The following is a 25,340-nucleotide window of genomic DNA, read 5'->3' on the forward strand; positions in this document are numbered from 1 at the left end:
TTGGAGTTGAAAACTAAACTAGCAACTTTTGTTGTCAGTAGGGGAATGCCATGATGACAGGCGCGTACTGGAATGATCACTCAGGCTGTTGAGCAGATGATGGTCTGCAAGAAGGCAGGAGGGAGACACCAGGAGACCAGGGGGAGGCAGGAGCTGTTGACCAAGTGAAGGGTGAAGATGGCACCCTGGACTCGAACGGTGGCGGTGGGGCCGAGTGATTCCGACAGACTTCAGAGCTACTTAGAAGTGATGTCCCAGGGAATTGGGAAACAAATACTCGGGAGGTGCTGGCTGAGGAACGAGTCAGAGATTACACACAGGGACTTCCCTGGGGGTCCAGGGGTGAAGAATCTGCCTTGCAATGCAGGGGACGTGGGTTCAATCCCTAGCTGGGGAATTTAGATTCCACATGTTGCCTGGAGAAGACCCTTGAGAGTCCCTTGGACAGCAAGGAGATCAAACCAGTCAATCTAAAGGAAATCCACCCTGAACAGTCATTGGAAGGACTGAAGTTGAAGCTAAAGATCCAATCCTTTGGCCACCTGATGCAAAGAACTGACTCACTGAAAGAGACCCTGATGCTGGGAAAGATCGAACACAAAAGGAGAAGAGGGCAGCAGAGGATGAGATGGTTGGATGGATCACTAACTCAATGGACATGAGTCTGAGCAAACTCCGGAGATAGTTAAGGACCAGGGAGCCTAGCGTACTTAATCCATGAGGTCGCAGAGTTGGACATGACTTAGCGACTGAACACCAATGTCATGTGGTATGGTAAAAAAAATACAAGAACAACAACACAAAAACTCAACCAAACAAACAAACAAAAAATCAAATTAAAAAAAGAGAGAGGGGGCGGGGCTTTCCTGTGGTCCTGTGGTCCTGTGGTTAAGAATCTGCCTTGCCATGCAGGGGCAGCGGGTTTGATCCCTGGTTGGGGAACTAGGATACCACAGGCCATAAGGAAACTAGGCCCTCAGGCTACAACTACTGAGCCCGAGGACCATAATGAAAGATCCTGCATACCCCAACTAAGACCTGATGCAGCCAAATAAATAAATATTTAAAAAGAGATTCCACCCAGTTCCTTGGGTTTGAGCAGCTGAGTGGATGGTGGGTCCCTCGCTGAGTGGGGAAGTTGAACAAGGAGTAGGTTTGGCGGGTAGTAGCGTGGAGATGATGGGTTTGTTTTGGGAAGCTGTTTGTTGGGTTTGAGTTTGCTATGTCTGCTGAACATCCAAACGGAGAGACCCCCATCTGGTGCTCTTGAGAGATCTGAACCAGAGAGAAACATTTTCGGACTGGCCAGAAATGAAGGCTCACAGGAAAGAAGCCCGGTCCATGGTCACTCTGATTGTCTCAGGTGCCCCTTCTTAGCCCCGGCCCTTTCTGCCACGCAGGCCCAACTATGATGCCTTTGGTGAGGGAGCCCTGGAAGCACCTGCTGAACAGATATCCTCTGGCCCTGGAGTTCGATGCTGTGTGTGGCTGACCACAGCAGTTATTGTGGTTCCTCCATGTGCCTCCCACTTCTTGTTTCCCTGAAGCCCTGGCCAGACTGTAATATCACTGGTCCATCAATGTTTTTCTTACTAGCCACCAAAAGCACATTGACGCTTTTTCTTGCCATCCACCGAGAAGTGGGACCACATTCTGGGCTCTGGCCGGGTTCTGCGGAATTTTTTCCCTTGACTTTGCCATTTTCATTCTGACATCTTCCCCAAAAGGCAGGGGGTGGGGACCCCAGTCCTAGGTGGTGACGTTGGGGGCTGGCCCAGGCCTGGGGAGTGGAGGAGACTCGCTACCAGGCTTCCTGTCTCTCCTTCTAAGCGTATCTCTGTCTGCAGAAGTAACAGGCGCCCTCCCCAGTGGGCTTCTGCTCCCAACCCTCACAGAGACACACCTGCGCTAGAAGCAGAAGGGAAGAGGGACCCAGGCTGGGAGGTAAGAGGCACAGATCAGGCTTCGTTCCTTTCTGAGGGTTGGGGATGGGAGGGGAGCGAGGCAAGAGATGTGTTGGCGTCACAGGTCCTGCCCAGAGCTCTGGCCATCTTCTCCGGCATTTCCCGAGCCACACTCTCCCCCTGGAAATGTGAGCTTGCAGAAGCCAAGGGATTCTGCCATGCTTCTCTTCACAGCCCCACTGCACACAGCTCAGCTCCCAGGGCGGAAGGGTGTTGACTCGGACTTGGAGATCAGAGAAGAAATGGGCGTTTGAGGGCCCCGGGCTGAAAAAGGCCACTGGTCATGGGGAGTAGAGGAGATAAAGACAGGGAGAGGGGAAAAGAGGGGGGAAAAAGAGGAAAGAAGAAATGAGAGAGACATAGAAAGAACCCACAAATATTAAAGAGGGAGGAGGTCTAGGAAAAAGAAAGGAAAAGAGAAGACAATATAAAAGCAAGAGAAAGAGAAGTAGAACCTGGTCTAGAGACATTTCTCCCCTCAAATTAATTTTCCCAATGACTTACTCACCAAAACTCACACCAGAAATCATATTTGCAGCATTTCATAAGCCATATGACTGATGTAGCCTCCTTCGACTCAGGTTATGTTCCTACACTTTTGTTTGCTTTTCGTGCCTTTTTAGTATTTTTGAACAGTATATCTAAAGACACTTCCACTTCAGCTTAAAAATGATTAATGAGATGACTGAAAGCTAAAATTCTGAGAAAGGGGTAAAGCCAAGCTCCTGGGTGTGACATGTGGTAAAAGGGAGAGAGACGTATTTTTAGGCCACTACATCATTAGAAAAATTGGTTCTAAGAAATCAGTGTTAGGGTCTCAGCTGCTCTAGAAAAGGAGGCTGGTGGCAGGGGGTGGTTAGAGAAGGACTTGCAGACCCTCCCTGGGCTTGGTGGGGTGTGTGTGGGGGACACACAGGAGGTGACACCTGTCAAGCAGAACGCTCGGAAGGACCCCAGCCTCCCACCTCTACATCCTCAGTCCTCCCCCTCTCCTGAGGCCTCCTTGGCCTCCAGCCCTGTTCCCCAGGGTGTCCACTGTCCTCCCATCCTGGCCGAATTCTGTGTATGTGCGGATGGGGGCCTCCTCCCTACAGTCAGATCCCTCAGAATAGAAAGGCCCCACTGTCACTCACTCAAAAACACTGCGCTCTGGGTGGGACAGCTCTTCCTGAATGTCCTGCCCTTTCGGGGTGGGCTTTTCGGGGTGCAGGGCTGAGGGTAGAGCCTGATGCCGGGGAGGTCCGTGCACTGCGTGTTTGACAATTTCTTGCGCTGTGTAGAGTCTGGGCTGGAACAAAATGGCCGCCCTCCTCACCTCAGAAGAAGGGGTTCCCAGAGGACCGTGGATGTCTCCCTCCTTCAGTGTGGGGGCCTCAGGCAGAACAGGTCCAGCTCAGATAAGACTCCCTCCCATCAACCGGTTCTGGGCAGAAGCCCCATCGCCCTTGGACCCTGATCCTGGCCCTGGCATGGCATCAAGGAGTTGGGTAAACAAGGGCCTGGCCGCTTCAGAGCTTCAGTGAGTCTTGGTTGAGTGAAATGCCTTTGATGAGGGTGGGTGTGCGGAGGGGCCAGGCAAGGGGCTGGGGTTTGTGGGCTCCTTGGCTGAGGTCGACTCTGCACCTCTCCGGGATCGTGGAAGGAGAGGGGGCGCTCCGTTCCCCTCCCTGTGGGCGGCGGAGGCAAAGGAGAGGATGGTGGAGGTTTGCAGCCACCGAACCACAAGGGTCCCTTCGAGGGACCATGTCTCTAGGAAGTTACATTCGCACAAAGCTGGAGCGCAGCAGAGGGGCGCATGCAGTAGGGGGCACATCCGCGGCGGGCTGGAGGGGGCTGATGGGGGCCGTGCGGAGGAGATAAAAGTGCCTATGGGACCACAGACTGTCATTGCGGTGGGGCTGTGCCCTCTTCCCCCCAGCCTCGAGCCTCGCTTCTCCGCCCTGCCCGGGGTAGGGGGCGCTGGGGCCCCGAGGGCGAGCAGTGCGTTGCCTTCTTGGCTTCTCCTTGCCTCTCAGTGCTCTGCTCCAGGCCTGTGTCTTGTGTCTCAGAATCTCCTTCTTTCCCTCTGCCCTACCTCGTTTGTGCTACCCTGGGCCTTGTGTGTGAGGATTGTGTAAATGTAGCTGCTGCTTTAATGAGCTAATCTGGGTCCCTCCCCGCCTTTCTCTTTCCCTCCCACCCTCCCGTCATCCTCCCTTGGGACTTCTGTGTGTTCCTCCAAGGAATCTGTCCTTTTTCCTTTGTCCACCCCACAGCCATCTCCCGGGCATCTATCCTGGGCCCCAGGCTGTAGTCTGCAGGTTCTCTTCACACAGAAGCTTGTGGAGACTGCAACCCTCCACCCAGAGGCCAGGATGCTGGTTTCCAGGCCAGGAGGGACTGGAGCTTAGTGGCTGCTGGAGAGAGAAGGGATTCTGAGGGAGAAGAAGCAAGGGGCCCCGCAGGCAAGCCAGGAGAGCTAGAACTGCCTCCTAGCAGAGGAGGAGAGACAGACACAGGGAGCTGAAGGCAGAGGTGAGGGGAAGCACAGATGCGAGCAGAGAAACAGGGAGAGAGAGAGGAGTCAAGGCCTCGGGGACCAGTGGGCCCTCCCGCCAGCCTCAGGAGCCTGCGGTGTACACTGTACAGGATGCTACTGTACCGGGGCAGAGCGCTTCTGGGGAGGCTGAGGATGTGGGGATCAAAGGCCAGCTCTCTGGGGCGGCAGCGGAAGCCCCAGGCATCAAAGCAAACAGCGGCTGGAAACCCAGAACCTCCTCCACCGACCAAGTTGAGCCCTGGGGTGGTGGGTTGGGGCAACACAGGGAACTGGGGGGTGGGAAGTGGGCCTTGCACTGAGGCCAGGATCACCGAGTGGGGAGGAAAAATTGACCACACCTGGGGAGGGACAAGAATGTCCGTAGTCTTGCTCAGGCGTCAAAGCTGACTCTGAACCTCAGGGAAGGGCATCTCACATGGAGACTCCCTCACTCTCTGCTCACCCAGGACACGGTAAGTCTAGGATGGGCGGACAGTGGGACCTACTTTCAGATGTAAGAGTGCTCCGCCCTACTCTCTCACCCCAGCCTCCTGCTGTGTGCCTTGTGGTCCCAGGCCAACTGGTAAACAACTTCACCCGTGACCTAGCCTCCCTCTTCCTTTCCTGGAAACCTCCTCCTCCTTCTTCTTTTTTTTTTTTTAAGATTTATTTATTTATTTTTTGGCTGTGGTGGGTCTTTGTTGCCACATGCAGGCTTTCTCTAGCTGGGATGAGCGGGGACTACTCTAGTTGCGGTGCGTGGGTTTTTTACTGCGGAGGCTTCTCTTATTGCAAAGCTTGGGCTCTAGACGTAGGCTCAGAAGTTGTTGCGCACAGGCTTAGTTGCTCCGCGGCGCGTGCAATCTTTCCGGACCAGGGGCCAAACCGTGTCCTTTGCATTGCAAGGCAGATTTTAACCACTGGACCACCAGGGAAGCCCCCAAAACCTCCCTCTTGACCACTTGTCTTCCTATTTACCTTGTTTTAAAAAAATTCGAGCAAGTTCCTACCAGGCGTTAGGCCCTGAGTAGTTCCTCTTTCAGGCAGATGAAGCAACATCAAGTTGGCCCTTTCCGCTTCAGGACTCTGCCTGCTGCTTTGGCATCTGGTGCCTCAACACCTCTTGAAGAGAAGGCTTCCCCTGCCCAAACCTCACTAGGAGGGTCAAGCCCTTAGCACGCATTCAAGTGCTGCCTCCTTATCATGGATCAGTGGACAACAGAAAACAGAATCCATCTCAGACGGTTCAAGACCACCCCAGAAAGAGCGGTTCCTAACTGGAACCCAGTTAGGGCTTGAATTGCTATTAGGGGGCCACCTGGCAGGAGCTGTTGTCACCATGGGAAGAAAAGGGCAAGGGAGGGAATACAGCTGATGCCAGAAAATATGCCCTGAGCCAGGAGAGAACAAGGATAAAACACGCTAACCTCTCCTCTCTCCCTGGCCTGCTCATCTCTTGTGGGTGCTTCTCATTGGCCAACCCCAACCAGGAGCTGAAGGGCGAGGGAGCCTGAGTGACACAGTGTATAAGGTGTGCAGTGGTCAGCCTTCGTGTGGAGAGCAGGGCAGAGAGCATGGAGAATGCCTGGGGGTTGGGGGTGTGGGCTTCCCTTGCTGGTCAAGTGATTAAGACTCTGTGCTTCTAATGCAGGGGGCGCAGGTTTGATCCTTGATTGGGAACTAAGGTCCTACATGTTTCGTGATGTGGCCAAAAAATTCAAAAAATAAAAAAAAGAAGGTGGAGGAAGTGGGTGGGAGGTTCAAGAGGGAGGGGGCATATGTATACCTATGGCTGATTCATGTTGATGTATGGCAGAAACCAACACAACATTGTAAAGCTATTATCCTCCAATTAAAAATAATTTTAAAAGAAAAGAGAATACTTGAGAGGACTGGCACAAGAGTAGGCTGTGTGGATGGTGATGACTTGGCTTCATCCAGGCCAGGTTTGGGTGTGTACAGACACTTTTTAGTAACAGAATTACCATGTGGAGTCCAGAAAAAAGTAATCGGTGATTTCCCCTCTCTGTTCAATTCAATTTGGTTTAAGTTAACCAAATACATCCCAAGACCCTTCTCTGTGCTCCAGATGGGGCCAGCGGTGGCCTTGCTGGCTGGACCATCATTTCCAGCCTAGAGATCAAGTTGGTGGAGGAGAGTTGTTATTATTCAGTTGCCCAGTTGTGTCCAACTCTTTGCAACCCCTTGGACTGCAGCACGCCAGGTTTCCCTGTCCCTCACCATCTCCTGGAGTTTGCCCAAGTTCATGTCCATTGGATCGGTGATACCATCCAGCCGTCTTATCCTCTGACACCTTCTTCTCTTCCTGCCCTCAATTTTTCCCAGCATCAGGGTCTTTTCCAATGCGTTGGCTGTTTGCATCAGGTGGCCAAAGTATTGGAGCTTCAGCTTCAACATCAGGCCTTCCAATGAATATTCAGGGTTGATTTCCCTTAAGATTGACTGTTGGTGGAGGAAGGGCGGGAACTGAAACTATGGTAGAAGGTGGGATGTGCACATAAAGGGGTCAGAGTTGGAGACTCTGGGAGTTCAGAGCAGACAGCTCACTGAAAGGTGGTCCCCAGCAGAGAGAAAGACCAGGCTGGGGGTTGGGGTTGGGGGAGAAAAGTAGGTCTGGATACACAAGCTGCGTGCCAGGTGTGTGCTGACAGCCCCCAAGGCTGTCACTGCTCTGAGGCCCGCCCTCAATCTGAGGCCAAATTCAGACACTTTAAAAAAAAAAATTGAAGTACAGTTGATTTACAATGTTGTGTTAGTTCCTGGTGTACAGCAAAGTGATTCAGTTATATATACTATACTCTTTTTCATATTCTTTTCCATTATGATTTATTGCAGGATATTGAATATAGTTCCCTGTGCTATACAGTGGGACCTTGTTTATCCATCCTGTATGTAATAGTTTGCCTCTGCTAGTCTCCCAGACTTCTAGTCCAACCTTCCACCACCGCCTCAAAGACACTTGAGCCTGGTCCCGCCTGCCTGCGAGGCACTGTCTGGTGGCCTTCCTTTTGGCTCTACTTCCTCCGTGTCATCTGGTCCCCTTACCATCTGATGGAGCTTCCTAAAGCTCTCAAAGACCTTGTCACATCTCTGCTCCAAAACGAGCAGCGGCTCCCAGCGCCCTGCCGAGCCCAGCCCTAACTCTCCGGCCTGCCCAGCAAGATGCGAGATCAGGCTCCACTCCCCAAGACTTCGCTCCACAGCCACACACCCCACCCCATCACCCCCGATTCCGCAGACTGTGATGGGTGCCCTCCCCTTTCTTTTCCAGCTGTCTCAGGGTTGTCAGACTTGAGCGTGCACCAGTCCCCCAGAGGGCTGTGAACACAGACAGCCGCACCCAACCCCAGCTCCTGATCCCAGAGGTCTAGGGTGGGCCCCAGAGGTTGCCTGTCTCACAAGTTCTTGGGTGATCACACATGGGGAGTCACTGCTCCAACCCAGTGCCGCCCATTCCTCCAGGTCCGTGCAGAGCCCTTCTGCGACCCCCTCTCCCACGGGCCTGTCTGTCTTCCAAGCCCACAGAAACTCCAGAGTATCACCTTTTTGCTTGTCCCACTCAGAGGCCTTCTAGGGAATCACCCTCTGCCCTTTCCCTGACCGCATCCCTCATGCTGAATCAGACTGCAGGTCCTGGGGGTTTTCTTTCAGAACTCCTCCCTTAAGTCTGTCTCTCTGAGTTCAGGCCTCATCTTTTCCCACCAGGATTCTTACAATCCTGCCTCCCATGCTTGACCTCCTCCAGGTCCTCTTCTGCTCAGCAGCTGGAGGGATCCATCCTATAAGTCTACTCCTGTCCTTCTCTAAGTAAAGCTCCCTCGAGCACCCAGGGTCACGGCGTTCTGGGACCTTCATGACCTGGCCTGACTCCCTAGCCCCAGTTCCTACCAATTTGCCACCTTCTCTGATAATTCTTTTCTTCTTTTTTAAAAACTTTAATTCACACCAAAGGCCATTCACTCATTTTATTTTGTAATTCATTGATTGAGTAATAATTTTTGGCTGTGCTGGGTCTTCGTTGTTGGGCACAGACTTTCTCTAGTTGCACCGAGTGGGGGCTACTCTCTAGCTGCGGTGTGAGGGCTTCTCATTCTGGTGGCTTCCTTTGTGGGGCACAGGCTGTAGGACACGTGGGCTTCAGTTGCTGTAGCATGTGGGCTCAGTGGTTGCAGCTCCCAGGCTCAATAATTGTGGCGCAAGGGCTTAGCTGCTCCATGGCATGTGGAATCTTCCTGGACCAGGGATTGAACCCACGTCCCCTGCCTTGGCAGGTGGATTTTTAACCATTGGACCATGAGGGAAGTCTTTTGAGAATCCTTTTCTGATTCCCCCTGGCAAAAAACCCACCCCTGGCCCAGGCACAGCATGCATGGCATGTAACCCGTGGGTATCTTGTTCAGGGGCCTGCACGTCTAGGTTCCCGCCTGGCTGTCTGGGTCATGAAGGGGACCCAGCCAGATGAACGCCTGCTAACTGCTGACTGGTGTCTCCCCCAGGCCCTGCCCTTTCTTCGGGGGAAGGCTCAGGTCCTTGTCTGCCTCAGCAAAGCCACAATGGGCCCGGGGACCTCTCTTAGGCACCTGTTCTTGGTGCTGCAACTGGGTGAGTGCTCAGACTTGGGGTCCGGGTGCAGGTGGCTTGGGAGGAGGGGCTGGTTGGGGAATGCCAGGTGGGGGATGGGGCAACCACAGCCTCAAGGCCCGACCCCCCTGTTTTTCCACCTAGCGATGCTCCTGGCTGGCACTCAGGGAAAAACAGTGGTGCTGGGTGAGGCAGGAGACAAGGCAGAGCTGCCCTGCCAGGCTTCCCAGAAGAAGAACATGGTCTTCAGCTGGAAAGATTCTTCCCAGTCCAATATTCTGGGGAAGCGTGGCCTCTTCTTTTACAAAGGTAGGTAGGTTCTGCTCCCTGTTTACAGAAGAGAGCCCTGGGGAATGAACACCCCCGTGGCAGGGCCTAGCTCCTAGTCAACTCTGGGGTTCTGGAGGGTTCTGCCATCAGCCAGAGTCTCAGGGACTCCCCAAGTCCAGAACCGCCCTCTGTCAGCTATTGGTGGGCTGGGGAATGGCTTCTGGTGGTCTAATATAGTTTCATTATTTTAATATTGATGACCTTATTTTAATGGATATTAGAAAAATAGCTACCATATGAAACCCATGATTTCATGAATATTGTTGTTACAGACCAATGATGATACTTTGTTTACTTCCATTAAGAGCAACAGAATGTTTTCGCCTAGCTTTTTAAAAAAATAATGTATTTATTTTTGGCTGTACTGGGTCTTCATTGCTGCGTGGGCTTTTCTCTAGTTGTGGCGAGCGGGGGGCTACTCTCTAGTTTATGTGTGTGGGCTTCTCATTCCACAGGCTTCTCTTGTTGTGGAGCACCGTCTCTAGGCAAGGGCTTCATTAGTTGAGGCATGTGGGCTCCAGAGCTCAGGCTCAGTGGTTGTGGCACATGGGCTTAGTAGCTTCTCGGCATGTGGGATCTTTCCCCACCAGGAATTGAGCCCATGTCCCCCGCACTGGCAGGCAGATTCTTATCCACTGCGCCGCCAGGGAAGTCTTTTTCTAGCTTTCAAAGTGGAAAGAATTAAGATTTCAAAAATTCTTAGGAACATTATTTTGCAATCTTATTTTTTCACGTAAATTTTACCCTCATGCTCCTGTTTAAGTAACTCTTCTTTCTTCTGGGTATGGCTTCTAATATTCAGTACATTATTGAGTGGGAGAAAGTCACAGAGTCAAAAGTAGAAAAATGCCACCAGTGTGAAATGTATTTATTCTTTATAAGTTTATTTGATTTATTATTGTTTGCATTTCACTGCTTATTTTTTTTAACATTTTCTCTTAATTCAAATGTATATAGAAGTTGAATAAGTATATAATGAACCCCTGTGTATCTCTCTCAGCTTTAACAATGATCAATTCATGACCAATGTTTGTTCATATAACTGAATCACTTCGCTGTACACCTGAAACATTGTAAATCAACTATATTTTGATTTAAAAACACATCTATAATATCATCATCAATGCTTTAAAATTAATTCTTTTATGACCAAAATTATCCAGTGTTCAAATTTTCCCAAATGCCTTATAATATTATTTTTACATCTGGTCTGTTTGAATCAAAATTCAAATAAAAATTCATGCATGGTATTTGCTTGATATGGCCCTTGAATCTCTTTGAATTTATACATTTACTTTCCTTTTTCTGCCCCCTATTGCAACTGATATTTGAAGAAACCAGGCAATTGCCCTATAAGTTTTACATTGTGGTAGCATTTAACATGTTCCTCTGTCCCTTAAATCTCCTAGAAATGGTGACTAGATCTAGAGACATGATCAAGTTTACGTTCATTTTTTTCTCTCAGTGACTTATTTAATAACTGTACTCCATATTACAAAGCATTATAGCCCCATCTTTTTTTAAAATTGAAGTATAGCTTCAATTGCGGTGTTGTGTTAGTTGCTGGTGTATAGCAAAGTGATTCAGTTATATCTATACACTATTCCTCCCCCTTTGGCAACCATAAATTTGTTTTCTTTGTCTGTGAATCTGTTTCTGTTTTGTAAATAGGTTTATTTGTATCATATTTTAGATTTCACATATATGTGATATATGATAGTTGTCTCTCTCTTTCTGACTTACTTAGTATGACAATCTCTAGGTCCATCCATGTCGCTGCAAATAGCATTATTTCATTCTTTTTCATGGTTGAGTAGTATTCCATTATATATACCTTCTTTATCCATTCCTCTGTTGATGGACATTTAGGTTGTTTCCATGTGTTGGTCATTGCAAACAGTGCTGCTATGGACACTGAGGTGCACACGTTTAATCTTTTGACAAGAGCATTTGATAGATGGTGTTTTATATTATCATTTCATCGCATTAGGAGGCATGCAATATTTATTGCTTCTTTTGTACTATTAATACAAAACAATCAGTGGCTCAAGTTTAGTTTATTTATTTGTGCTTCCTAGGTGGCGCTAGTGGTAAAGAATCCACCTGCTAATGCAGGAGACTTGCAGGAGACTTGGGTTCGATTCCTGGGTTGGGAAGACCCCCTGAAGTAAGAAATGCCAACCCACTCCAGTGTTCTTGCCTAGAGAATCCCATGAACAGAGGAGCCTGGCGGGTTACAGTCTATGGGGTTCCAAAGGATTGGACACAACTGAGCAACTAAGTCATTAAGAGATATTAATAAATTGAAAGATTAAGAAGCATATCCAACAAAGACTAGTATCTAGAATATGAACACAACTCTCAAAATTCAATACCAAAAAACCCAAACAATCCAATTAGAAAATAAGCAAGAGACACGAAGAGATATTTCACCAAAGAGGATGTAGAGATGGCAAACAAACACATGAAAATGTGTTCATCATCATTAGTCATCAGGGAAATGCCAATTAAAATCACAAGGAGATATCACCACACGCGTATCAGAATGGCCAAAATTAAAAAAAAAAAAAAGTAACATCCAGTGCTGGTGAGGATGCAGACACCAGTTACTCTTACATTGCTGGTGGGAGTATAAAATGGTACAGCTGCTCTAGAGAACAGTTCAGCAATTAAAAAAAAATTTATTTACTTATTTTTGACTGTGCTGGGTCTTCATTCCTGCTCAGGCTTTTCTTCAGTTTCAGGGAGTGGGGGCTGCTCTCTAGCTGCAGTGCGTAGGCTTCTCACGGTGGTGGCCTCTCCTGTTGGGTAGCAAGGGTGCTAGGCCTTGGGGACTTCAGTTGTTGCGATTCCTGGGCTCTAGAGCACAGGCTCAGTAGTGGTGGCACACGAGCTTAGTTGCTCCATGGAATGTGGGATCTTCCTGGACCAGGGATCAGACCTGTGTCTCTTGCATTGGCAGGCAGATTCTTTCCCACTGAGCTACCAGGGAAGCCCTGGAAATTTCTTTAGAAAGCTAAACTTGCAACAACCTAGCAATTGTACTCCTAGACATTTACCCCTTAGAGAAATAAAGACTTATGATCACACAGAAATCTGTGTAAAATTGTTGACAGCAGCTTTATTAGTAGTAGCCAACAACTAGAAATAACCTGCTGCTGCTACTGCTGCTAAGTCGCATCAGCCGTGTCCGACTCTGTGAGACCCCATAGACGGCAGCTCAACAGGCTCCTCTGTCCCTGGGATTCTCCAGGCAAGAACACTGGAGTGGGTTGCCATTTCCTTCTCCAATGCATGAAAGTGAAAAGTGAAAGTGAAGTCGCTCAGTCGTGTCCGACTCTTAGCAACCCCATGGACTGTAGCCCACCAGGCTTCTCCATCCACGGGATTTTCCAGGCAAGAGTACTGGAGTGGGGTGCCATTGCCTTCTCCGAGAAATAACCTAGATGTCCTTTAATGGGTGAATGGTTGTATGCATACTATGGATTATTTTTCAGCAGTAAAAAGAATGAACTATAGTTTCGGACCACAACCTAGATGACTCTCCAGAGGATTATGCTGTATGGGGAAAAAAAAATGCCAATGCCACAGACTAACATACTATATAATTTCATTTATATAACATTCTCAGAATGACAAATTATAGAAATGGAGAACAGATTAGTGTTTGCCAGGAGTCAGGGCGAAGGGGTCTGGGAGGGAAGAGGATTTGGCTAGAAAAGGGTAACATCTTTATAGTGCTAGAAATGTTCTGCATCTTGAATTGTGTCAATGCCAATATTCTGGCAGCGATACTGTGCTTTATAGTTTTGCAAGCTGTTACTTTTGGGGTGAGCTGGGTCAAGGGTATTCCAGATATTTCTGCGCTATTTCTTATGGTTGCATGATTTTCTCAGAAGAAAACGTTTAAAGAATCATCACAGTAAAATGATTAGCTTTCATAATGTCAAAACAAAACAAACAGAATGAAGAAGCTCCACACACACACACACACTTAGAAGGATGTCAAGCACATTTTGTTAAGTGGAAAGTAAGCTATGTATGTATCAATAATAGAGTCCCATTTTAATTTAAAAATTCAATGTGGGGGCTTCCCTGATGGTCCAGTGGCTAAGACTCAGTGTTCCCAATGCAAGGGCCCTGGGTTTGATCTCTGGTCAGGGAACTAGATCCCCCATGTGGCAACTAAGACCCAGTGTAGCCAAATTAATATTAAATAAAAATAGATACTAAAAAAAAAGGAAAATTCAATGTGTGTAAATATATAGCTACACAAACAGAAAAAAGCATGAAGAAATCCACAGTAAGTTGTTTGCAGTAGTATTGAGGGTGGGCAAGGAAAGAGAGAAATATTGAGTCTGTGAGTCTGTATAATTTTTGTAGTTCAAATAACTAACTGAAAAAGTAAAGATGATCTTAACACAACTTTAAAAATGTATATTATGAATGTTTTCCATTTTATTGAAAATTATTTATAAATGTCATTTTTAGTGCTCACCTAATAGTTCATCAAGTTAGTATGCTCTAATATGCAGCCATTATCTTTTCATCTAATCTTGCACCCTATTAAGAACGCTGTAATTATTATTTTTGTACCTACATTTTGGCTTGAATTTTAAACTTATTAAGGATAAAGTTCTAGAAATGAAATTAAGGATATGAGCTTTAAAAAAAAAAAAAGTTGGTGTATATAGCCAGATTGCTTCCAGAAAGGTTCTATCCATTTACAGTAAGTCTAGATAATAATGTCACTGTGTGTGTTTCTCTCTCACTGGAGCCCTTGCTGGCACCAAATACTAATATTTAAAACCTTCTCTCTTTTATTTTTTGCTAATTTTGATAGTTGAAAAACATATCATCATTGTTTTAATTTGCATTTCTATGATCGCCTGTGAGCTTGAAACACTGTGCTCCTTTCTAAAAATTCTCACCTCTTTTGTGTTGATGTTTTTGTTCTGTTCCTAAGATCTGAACTTCTTCCAGAATGGCTTCCCTTCCCAACTTCCTGATCTCTGACAACAGCAGGATCACTGTCCTAACTGCTCCCAATTTCTGACCCAGAGTCGATTTTTTTGCCCTACTTCAATCCCTGATTTCCCCTCGGTCCCTGCCTAGGGCCGTTCCTTCCTGTGGAAGTGTTCTTCCGTTTCACCCTCTTTGTTCTCATGGGAACATCTCATTAGCCAAGGCCACCTACCCCTCCCCTGGGTTACAGTGGGAGCTTCCTGGCAATTCCCTTTGCTACTGGTCTCTCCTACTTTGCTTCTCTTCCTCCTACTGCAGCGCTGACTCCCAACACAGTGCCAGCCACTCCCTATTCCACTAGGCTAAGCCTGGAAGAGCCTCTGCCAGACGTTCATTCCCTCAGTATGGGTTCCCGCAGCTCCTCAGCCGGACACCTCACACCCAGATATTGTCCTGACTGCTTGGAGGTGGCTGCCTGTATGACTTTCCTGGAACTTTACCCCCTTCCTAGACATTCTTGCTGCAACACTTTCCTCTAGCTTACTTCTTTTTTTTTTTTTAAAGAAAAACATTTATTTATTTGGCTGTACCAGGTCTTAGTTGCAGCATGCAGGATCTTCAGTCTTTGGCCTGCGGGATCTTGAGTTGAGGCAGGCAGAATCTTACTTTAGTTGAGGCAGGATCTTTAGTTGAGGCATGTGAACTCTTAGCTGTGTCATGTGGAACCTAGTCCCCCAACCAGGGATCTAACCCAGGCCCCAGCACTAGGAGTGTGGAGTCTTAGCCACCAGATCACCAGGGAAGTCCCCTGCCTACCCTTCTTTTAAGGCTTTGTTCTGTACTGGTCTCCTCCAAGAATTGATCCCAGACTCTCTCACACTCTTAGAACTTTCACAAAGTAGAATCGCTTTTACAAAGTATAGAACAGTCTGGACAAGGGGGTCTTGATGAGACCCAGAAGAGCTTTTAACAGGGAAGCAAGGAGGACAGGTTATTTTAGGGAAAGGGTGTTAGATTTCATTTGTAACCAGCTGAGTTTTAGGGTGATGGCAGAACATCCAGATGAAGTCATTCCTTGGGCCATTGGAAACGTGGGCCCAGGAGGAAGGCGAGAGGTTAGGGCTGGGAGTTATCTGCTGAGCGGACATGGGATGCAGGTGAAGTTTTTTTTTTAAATATTCATTTTTATTTGTCTGTGCCAGGTCTTAACTGTGGCATGTTGGATCTAGTTCCCTGACCAGGGATTGAACTTCCTGCATTGGGAGCTCAGAGTCTTAGCCACTGGACCACTGGGGAAGTCATGCAACAGACTAAATTTTAATCCTAGCTCCAGCACTTACTGGAGTTAAAATTCAATCAGTAGCAAAAGGCATAAACGGAAAAGCTGTCTCAGACCTGTCTCATAGGGTTCACTTCCTCTCCCCAGTGACAACAAAGGCGACCATTTCCTTGTGTTCACCTCTACAAATATTTGTTCGTTTATAAGATAGATAGATAGACAGATAGAAATATAGGTAGATAGATGATAAATAACTTTCCCCCTCCTTTTCAAACAGTGGTAGCCTTGAAAATATCTTGCTTTATTCAGTTAACGGTGTTTTTTAGATATTATTCCATCTCAGAATATAAACAGCCTCCTCATTCTTCTTTTATAGCATTCCACTGAAAGGGTGAAGTCTACTTATTTAACCTCTTCTTTCATGGTGGACATTTCGTTCTGTATGTGCATTCGTAATTCTGGGAGTATTATAAATTACCTTCCAGGGGAATGGATAAATTGGGAGATTGGGATTGACATATACACACTACTATATATAAAACAGATAACTAAGAAGGACCTACTGCATAGCACAGGGAACTCTACCCAATACTCTGTAATGACCTGTATGGAAAAAGAATTTTTAAAAAGAGTGGCTATATGTATACGTATAACTGAATCACTTTGCTGTACAGCAGAAATTACCATAGCATTTTTAAATCAACTATACTTCAATAAAAATTTAAAAAATAAGAACAAAACAAATTATTTTCCAAAGAAATTGCACTGGTTTATGTTCCTGCCAATAATGTGTAAGCAAGAGTTTGGACAACTACTCAATTTCTCTAAACCTCTGTTTCCTTATCTGCAAGATAAGCAAAATGGTACCTATTTCTCAGACTTGTGACTGTTACCTGAGATGATGTGTGTAAAGTGTTGGCCTGTAGGAGCTGGTGGAGCTTCCCAGGTGGCTTAGTGGTAAAGAAGCCACCTGCCAATGCAGGAGACTCAGGAGACATGGGTTAGATCCCTGGGTAGGAAAGATCTCTGGGAGGAGGGCATGGCAACCCACTCCAGTATTCTTGCCTGGAGAATCCCATGGACAGAAGAGCCTGGTGGGCTACAGTCCATGGAGTCACAGAGTTAAACATGACTGAAGTGACTTAGCGTGCACACATGTAGAGGCTGGTGCTCTCTAAGGGAGGTTACGATTTTATTTGGGGTTAGTGAGATGCTGTCCTGGCCAGGTAAAGAAATGTGTTTGGACCTCCTCACCAGTCTGGGGTTCTCAGATTAGGACCAGGGCAGATTCTATTGGACATCAGCAACTCAGATCAGAAGAGTCGTGGGTACCACCCTTGCCAGGGATGCACTGTCTCCAGGGTACCCCAACCTCCTCCATACGGGATCTGCTCCCAGGTACCACTGAACTGAGCCATCGAGTGGAATCCAAAAAAAACCTGTGGGACCAAGGATCCTTTCCTCTGATCATCAAGAATCTCCAAGTAACTGACTCGGGGACTTATACCTGTGAAGTGGACAAGAAGACACTCGAGGTGGAACTGCAGGTGTTCAGACGTGAGTGGGGCAGCCTGGGACCTCCAGCCAATTTCCCTTCCTCCTTGACTCACATCCCTGCACCCAAACCAGGGCCTGAGCTGCTGGCATTGCCACAGTCTGAAGACAGATCAGATAGGCCGCTGTGTCTCCTCAGTGCCTCCTCAGGCCTTGGGTCAGGCAAGCAGAGACAGAGACCTGGGGGTGAGCGGGAGGTGCAGGGGCGGAAAGGCAGGAGACAGAGGGAGGAGAGAGAGAGACAAGGAAGAGAGGAGAGCGGGAGGGGAGAGGAAACCCTGCCTTGGGCTGGAGGTGGACAGAAGGGAGATGTTGGAACAAGAGTAACTGCAGATTCTCAGATGGCTCAGTGGTAAAGAATCCGCTTGTCAATGCAGGAGACGCAGGTTTGATCCCTGGATCGGGAAGATCCCCTGGAGAAGGAAATGGCAACCCACTCCAGTGTTCTTGCCTGGGAAATCCATGGACAGAGAAGCTTGGCGGGCTACAGTCCATGGGGTCCCAAAGAGTCAGACACAACTTAGCAACTGAAACAATAAATGGACGACAGAGCGATACCCTAGGCTTCCTAGCTTCTTCTCTTCTTCTTGGGGAGATGGTGTGTGTGTGTGTTTGTGACACAGTTCACCTGCTCCCCTCACAGTGACTGCCAGCTCAGACACCCACGTGCTGCTGGGACAGAACCTGACCTTGACTTTGGAGAGTCCCTCTGGGAGCAACCCTTCCGTGCAATGGAAGGGTCCAGGGAATAATAATAAGAGAGACGTCAAGAGCCTGTCACTGGCCCAGGTGGGGCTGCAGGACAGTGGTACCTGGACGTGCACTATCTCCCAGAGCCAGCAGACACTGGAGATCAAAATACCCATCGTGGTGCTGGGTAAGAGGGGCTCCCCCTTCCCCACAGGCACCCCCTGCCTGCCAGACCTTCCTCTGCCATCACTGCTCTGCTCCGGGGGGTCTGGTTTAGGGGGAAGGGGAGGCTGAAGTCAGGATCCCCTGGAGCAGAAGTCTGCCCTAAGAGACACGCTGGCCCTCTCTTCTTCACAAGCTATCCTTGGGGGAGTGGACATGGAAGAAAGAAGGGACGGGGGTGTAAGGATGTCAGGGACCCCAGAGACCCAGGAAGAAGCCCCAGAGGAGGGCTGTCAAGGGCATCTGTCTTCTTGGTTGCCTCAGCTTCCCCCTCCCACCAAGTTGCAGTTCCACTAACTCAGAGATGCTCACAGCAACAAGGCAGCCCTGATGAAACTCGATGTTGCAGGTTCAGAGTCCTGAGTAGGCACTGGGAAGGAAAAAAAAAAAAAAGCCCAGAGGGCAGGTGCTACCCCAGACCCTGTCCTCTGGGTGACTCTTGTGACACACAGGACGGTAGCACGGTGATGAAGTTCATGGGCTCTGTCTGAAATCCTGGCTCTGACTTGACTGTGTGGCCCTGGGCAGGTCACTGGAACTCTCTGTGCCTTGGACTCTGCATCTGCAAAATGGGGATGATCTAACCTACCTTGTCCAGTCATGAGGACAAGTAACGTATGAAGTGCCCTTGGAACAGCGCCTGGCACATAGTCAGCCAGTGTCTGCGCTTACCTTGAGAAGGGTGATGAATGTTGTACCCACGTGGTACAGGCCAGATGCCCTCTGTGCTCCGGGATCCTGAGGAGGGAGAGGACCCCTGTGGCTGGGCTGTTCTAGGAGGGCTTCTCCAGGGAGGGGGTGCTGCTGTGGCAGAGAGTGGAGGTGCAGAGCAGAGAGAGGAGAGGAGATGTAGAAGGAAATTGAAGGGCTCGAGTGGCAGCCCAAGTATTTGGACTCACCTGGCCCCCTTTCCTGCGCCTGCCTCGCCCTGTATGGACCCAGGTTCTCTCCCTCCCCCTCCAGCCTTCCAGAAGGCCCCCGAAACAGTCTATGTGAAGGAGGGGGAGCAGGCGGAGTTTTCCTTCCCACTCACCTTCGAGTATGAAAATCTGAGCGGGGAGCTGACTTGGCAGCTGGCGAACGGGGATTCTTCCTCCCAATCCTGGGTCACCTTCACCGTGAAGAACAGAGAGGTGAAGGTGAACAAGATTCCCAACGACCCCAAGCTCCTTGTTGGGGAGAAGCTACCACTGCGTCTCACTCTGCCACGGACTTTGCCTCAGCACGCGGGTTCTGGAACCCTGACCCTGGATCTCACCAAGGGGAAGTTGCAGCAGAAAGTGAACCTCGTGGTGATGAAAGGTGAGGAGCTAGGCTGAGATGGCGAGGGTGGGGTCAAGGGCCAAGGGACCTGGCTCAGGGTCCCTCCAAGTCACGACAGACCCTTCAAGAGAGTGCCTAGGCCCTGGATGCCTGGTGGAGTCCATCAAGGGCCCTCTGGTTTGGGGAATTTTTAAAAAAGAATGTGGGTGTGCTGGGTTCATTGTGGCAAGGAGGGTTTCTCTAATCGAGGCACAAGGACTTCTCTTGTGGAGCATGGGCTCTAGAGCATTGCAGGTCAGTCGTTGCAGCTCGAAGGGTTTAGTTGCCCTGCCACATGTGGGATCTTAGTTCCTTGACCAGGGATCCAACCTGAGTCCCTTGCATTGGGAGGCAGACTCTGAAGTCCCTGGGGGTAAGTCCTTGGGGGTTGGTTCTGAACTGAGGTTGGAATCCTCATCGAAAAAGCAAGAAAGTTCCAGAAAAACATCTATTTCTGCTTTATTGACTATGCCAAAGCCTTTGACTGTGTGGATCACAATAAACTGTGGAAAATTCTGAAAGAGATGGGCATACCAGACCACCTGACCTGCCTCCTGAGAAATCTGTATGCAGGTCAGGAAGCAACAGTTTGATCTGGACATGGAACAACAGACTGGTTCCAAATAGGAAAAGGAGTACGTCAAGGCTGTATATTGTTACCCTGCTTATTTAACTTATATGCAGAGTACATCATGAGAAATGCTGGGCTGCATGAAGCACAAGCTGGAATCAAGATTGCCGGGAGAAATACCCATAACCTCAGATATGCAGATGACACCACCCTTATGGCAGAAAGTGAAGAGGAACTAAAAAACCTCTTGATGAAGGTGAAAGAGGAGAGTGAAAAAGTTGGCTTAAAACTCAACATTCAGAAAACTAAGATCATGGCATCTGGTCCCACCACTTCATGGGAAATAGATGGGGAAACAGTGGAAACAGTGTTAGACTTTATTTTTTTGGGCTCCAAAATCACGGCAGATGGTGAATGCAGCCATGAAATTAAAAGACACTTACTCCTTGGAAGAAAAGTTATGACCAACCTAGATAGCATATTCAAAAGCAGAGACATTACTTTGCCAACAAAGGTTCGTCTAGTCAAGGCTATGGTTTTTCCAGTGGTCGTGTGTGGATGTGAGAGTTGGACTGTGACGAAAGCTGAGCACGGAAGAATTGATGCTTTTGAACTGTGGTGTTGGAGAAGACTCTTGAGAGTCCCTTGGACTGCAAGGAGACCCAACCAGTCCATTCTGAAGGAGATCAGCCCTGGGATTTCTTTGGAAGGAGTGATGCTAAAGCTGAAACTCCAGTACTTTGGCCACCTCACGCGAAGAGTTGACTCATTGGAAAAGACTCTGATGCTGGGAGGGATTGGGGGCAGGAGGAGAAGGGGACAACAGAGGATGAGATGGCTGGATGGCATCACTGACTCGATGGACGTGAGTCTGAGTGAACTCCGGGAGTTGGTGATGGACAAGGAGGCCTGGTGTGCTGCGATTCATGGGGTTGCAAAGAGTCGGACACGACTGAGCGACTGAACTGAACTGAACTGGAATCCTCTGTCCCTCCCTGACATCCTAGAGCAGGCCTAGGGTGAGCTCCACTAGAATTCCCGAGGGCCTCACTGAGAACCAGGCTCTAGTTCTACCTCTGCCGGGACCCTCTCAGATCCCAACTAAGCCCCTCCCCTCTGTGGGTCATTTTTGTCCTAAGGAGGATAAGAATATGACAGTGATGGTGACAATGTCAGGTGTCATATTGAGTTCTTCCCCTCCTTATCTCCTTAATTACCATAACAACATCACCAACAATAATGGCTTAGATTGGGTGTTTCATACAAGTCAGGCCCCATTCAAGAGCTCTACGTGTATCTTTCCATTTAACAATTGTGTGGGGCTCTCCCTGGTGTCCCAGGTGTAAAGAATCTGCATTCAATGCAGGAGACCTGGGTTCAGTCTTGGGTGGGGAAGATCTGCTGGAGAAGGGAATGGCAACCCACTCCAGTATTCTTGCCTGGAGAATCCCATGGACAGAGGAGCCTAGTGGGATACAGTCCATGGGTCACAAAAAGTCGGTCACCACTGAGTGACTAACACTTCAGGTTGGTAAGTAACTTGTTCAGGGACTCACAGATTGTAAGCAGCAGGGCTAGGGTTCAAATCTAAGACTGTTGGACCTCAGAAGCTGTGCTTCCTCCATTTTAACTGTATGAGAATGTGCTCTGAGAGGCTAGCAGAGTGGTGCTGATGTAAAGCATCATCGTCATTGTTCTACGGAATTCCTGGAGGTCCAGGGTCCCTGTCTCAGTCTTTTGTCCCTCTGCAGTGACTAAGTCCCCAAACAGTCTGACCTGTGAGGTGCTGGGGCCCAGCCCGCCAAAGCTGACCCTGAACTTGAAGATGGGGAATCAGAGTATGAAGGGCTCAAATCAGCCGAAGTTGGTGACACAGCCGGAGCCCCAGGCTGGGATGTGGCAGTGTCTGCTGAGTGACAATGGCAAAGTCCTGTTGGAAGCCAAGATCGAGGGTGAGTCAGGGCCCATGTTCCATGGTCTAACCCCGAGCCCCTGTCTCCTCAGCTGGGGGACCCTCCCAGGGCTGGTGGAGACCACCCAGCCTCCCAGTTGCTCTGAGATGGGTAGGGTGGTAGGTGAGGTGCCTAGGACACGGGGATGATGAGGTGAAGTCGGGTGTGGCCCTGGGCTCCTGTAGCCCTACAAGTTCCCACTTCCCTAAGGTCTACCACCCAGGAGTGGGGCTCACCTGACCAAGAGCCCCCCTCCCTGGCTCCTCTTCAGACCCAGACATACACGCACACCCGAACATACAGACATTCGTGTGCATAGCAAGGGTGGGGACTGTTGGTCTAGCTCCTCAGAAAGCAGAGTGGTGTGTAACCTTAAAACCCCTTCCCCAAGGGAGCCTTGGGATAGAATGGATACACGTATATCTATAGCTGAGTTCCTTGCTGTTCACCTGAAACTGTCACAACAATGTCTTTTTTAAATTTTATTTTTAAACACCAAAAAATAAAATGGTAAAAAAAAACAACAACAAAAAATCCTTCCCCAGCCTTTCCCTTCCAGTTCTGGTGGCCCCTAAGGGGCCCATGTATCTTGCCTGGCTCTCTCAGCGCAAGGACCAGACCCAAGTGTGGCTGGGCAGTGAGACCCTCTCTCCTGGGCCCCCTTGTGTGCCCTTGCCCTGACGATGGGCAGGGAGCTGAGCATGCCTCTCTCTGTCTGTCAGTCTTGCCTTCAGAGTTCACCCAGGCCTGGCCAAAGCTCCTGCCCATGGTGTTGGGGGGAATCGCAGGTCTAGTGCTTTTCACTGTTTGCTGCGCCTTCTGTGTTAAATGCTGGCACCGCAGGGTGAGTGAGCCCTCCCCGACGTCCTCACGCCCCCATGGGACGCTCAAGACCCTGAGGCTGGTCCGGCCACGAGGCTGTCCAGTGTCTGTGACCTGCTTCTCCTCTGGTTCCCTCTGCCCACCGCTCCCTCCCTCACTGCTGGCTGGGCCCCGTCCCAGATCCCATGAGGAGGGAGAGAAGGGAAGGCGCAGAGTCAATTCTGGGACAGATGGCCTCCTCAGCCACAGCCCTGGCCTCTCCCCTCCCAGCTTTCCCTTCCGCCCTGCGCCTCCCCCCTAAGGGGCAGCTCCCTTTCAGAGGCCCAGGGCCCTCACAACTCGCCTCCTTCTCCCTGGACAGCGCCGGGCAGAACGGATGTCTCAAATCAAGAGGCTCCTTAGTGAGAAGAAGACCTGCCAGTGCCCCCAGTAAGGAACTGGGAGGGGGGAGCGGAGAGGGAGGGGAGGGTGGAGGAGCGGGAGGGGAGGGAAGGAGACAAAGGCTAGAGGGAGGTGGTGCAGAGGAGAGAAGCGGGTGGGGATGGCCCAGGAGGTAGGAAGCTGGCAGGGGAATGGAGGACCAGGTGAGGGGCAGGGGGCCCGGGGTATGGCTGGAAGCCAGCCCTGCGCTGGAAGAGAAAAGCAGGCTCTGGGAACCACAGAGGGCCTGGAAAGCAAAGGGCTGGGAGGCACAGACTTGTTCCTCTTATTCTTCGTCCCTCCAGCCGGCTCCAGAAGACCTATAGTCTCACCTGAGGCCCTGACCAGGAGGAGTTTCTCACCTGCAACCTCCCCACCATGCTCCACCGCCCCCCCAACCCCACCCCTGCCACATCTCCTATCGGGCCCCTGGGCCTGGGGACCAGATGAATGTAGCCGGGGCCTGTGGCCGCCTCCCTCCCTCCTGGTCGAGGGGGCCTTGGGTCTGCTCCTCCAGATGCTCTCCTCCTCGTCCCCATTTTCTACTCCAACCCTAACCCTTCTCTGATGACTTCTTCTCTCTCGATTCTCTCCCTCACCACTGGCTCAGATCCCGGGCAGCACGAGGGACCAGCCCAGCCTGGCCTGGAGGGTGAGGCTGGGTGTCTGCAGCACGAAGCTCAAGACTGTCATTGTACGGGGAGAGGACCCTGGGACCAGAGAGGGCAGGGACTAGCCCAGGATCACACAGCTAGTCAAGGACAGATTCAGATCCAAAGTTCCTCCTGACTGCCAGCCAGCAGCATTTCATTCTGCCTGCATCTCACTCTGCCTTGGCAGAACCACAGACTCACATCCTGACCTGGGCACAATCAGGCACCCTGGGCACACTCGTGCACAGACATGATTCCTTATCACCTCAGCAGCACGGCTCTGTTTACAAACCAGTTCCTTTGGGCTTGTTTGTCTATGGGCTTCCCTGGTGGCTCAAACTCTAGAGAATCTGCTTGCAGTGCAGGAGACCGGGGTTTGATCCCTAGGTTGGGAAGATCCCCTGGAGAAGAAAATGGCAACCCACTCCAGTACTCTTGCCTGGAGAATCCCACGGACAGAGGAGCCTGGCGGGCTACTGTCCATGGGGTCTCAAAAAGTCGGACATGACTAACAATGTCTATTTCAGCCTCACGAAAATCCTGCAAGGCTGGGTAGTGACAAGACCAAGACTAGCATCTCCAGTGTATCGACCAGAAACAGAAGGCAGAGAGGTACATGATAGTTTAGCTTCACACAGCTAGTACGTGGACTAGCCCAGGTCTCTTGGCTGCTAGTCCCACTGCTATGTCTTGAATAGAGGGACAAATACCATGCAGGTCTCTGCCGCTGGCTGGTCACAGATGCCCGGTATGTCCCTTGTCCCTCCATGGGAGCCCTTCTTGGCAGGAGTTTGCCTCAGAGAGTTCAGGATCAGGCAGGAGGGCCTCCCTGCCTAGAATCCCTCCTTGGTCCCCTGCTGGCTGCAGAATCCTGTTACCAGGGAACAAAACCTGCAGTTCTCCTAATCAGGGCACAGGCCCTGTGGGAGAGAGTGTCCAGTGACCGCCACTCACCCTCTCAGAACCTTCTGGAAGGTGAGTTTTGCCCGGGGCGGGGGAGAGGTGGGGAGCTGGCTGGAAACTGAACCCTCTGAGGGCACCTCCTGTGAAGGGTGATACCCCTGGGCCTCAGTCTCCCCACCCTGCACCCCCTTCTTTCTTCTTCCAAAAGACTCAGGATACAGAAAATCTCGGGGTTACAAGTTTTCTTCTTCCTCTTCTTGATCCATTTCTCCCAAGATCCCCAGCCTTCTCTGCCCCACTCTCCTCCCTTCCCTTTCTCATCACCTCCCGCAATCCCCACCCTTTCCCCTTCTTTTCTTTCCAATTTGCCTCTTTCAGGAAGAACACCCAGCTGTCGCCAGGGGTCCCCATGGCTTGCTTGTATTCCTGACCTATCCCCACCCCTGCCTCCCTGAGCTGATAGAAAAATACAACAGACTTAACTTTAAGGAAGATGCTCTTCATTTGTGCGTATGTGTGTGAGAGAGAGAGAGAGAGAAAGAGAAGGGTGGGGGAGACATTGTGTGTCAAGTCTCTTCAGTCGTGTCCGACTC

General features: G+C 49.8%; 1 protein-coding gene across 2 annotated transcripts; it reads left to right on the forward strand.

Annotated features, from left to right (window-relative positions):
* Nucleotides 1-1,825: 1,825 nt before the first annotated feature.
* CD4 (CD4 molecule) lies at nt 1,826-25,235 on the forward strand. 2 transcript variants are annotated; one of them, XM_027541169.1, is made up of 10 exons: nt 1,826-1,944; nt 9,000-9,105; nt 9,229-9,393; nt 17,057-17,215; nt 17,856-18,089; nt 19,088-19,426; nt 21,749-21,949; nt 22,672-22,793; nt 23,133-23,200; nt 23,497-25,235. In XM_027541169.1, exons 2-10 carry the CDS (start codon nt 9,057-9,059, stop codon nt 23,525-23,527), a joined length of 1,368 nt encoding a protein of 455 aa, XP_027396970.1. In that variant the 5' UTR covers nt 1,826-1,944; nt 9,000-9,056; the 3' UTR covers nt 23,528-25,235. The 2 variants fall into 2 exon arrangements, with proteins under 2 accessions (XP_027396970.1, XP_027396971.1); XM_027541170.1 differs by lacking the exon at nt 22,672-22,793.
* Nucleotides 25,236-25,340: the final 105 nt, after the last annotated feature.

This window comes from Bos indicus x Bos taurus, chromosome 5, assembly GCF_003369695.1.
Source record: "Bos indicus x Bos taurus breed Angus x Brahman F1 hybrid chromosome 5, Bos_hybrid_MaternalHap_v2.0, whole genome shotgun sequence".
Taxonomy (NCBI): domain Eukaryota; kingdom Metazoa; phylum Chordata; class Mammalia; order Artiodactyla; family Bovidae; genus Bos; species Bos indicus x Bos taurus.

Excerpts from the sequence above, each read along its gene's own strand:
- CD4 (XM_027541169.1), top strand. The coding sequence starts at position 9,057 with ATGGGCCCGGGGACCTCTCTTAGGCACCTGTTCTTGGTGCTGCAACTG. Across the intron at positions 9,106-9,228 it reads GTTCTTGGTGCTGCAACTGG|CGATGCTCCTGGCTGGCACT; the intron begins GTGAGTGCTCAG and ends TTTTCCACCTAG. Across the intron at positions 17,216-17,855 it reads GGAACTGCAGGTGTTCAGAC|TGACTGCCAGCTCAGACACC; the intron begins GTGAGTGGGGCA and ends CTCCCCTCACAG.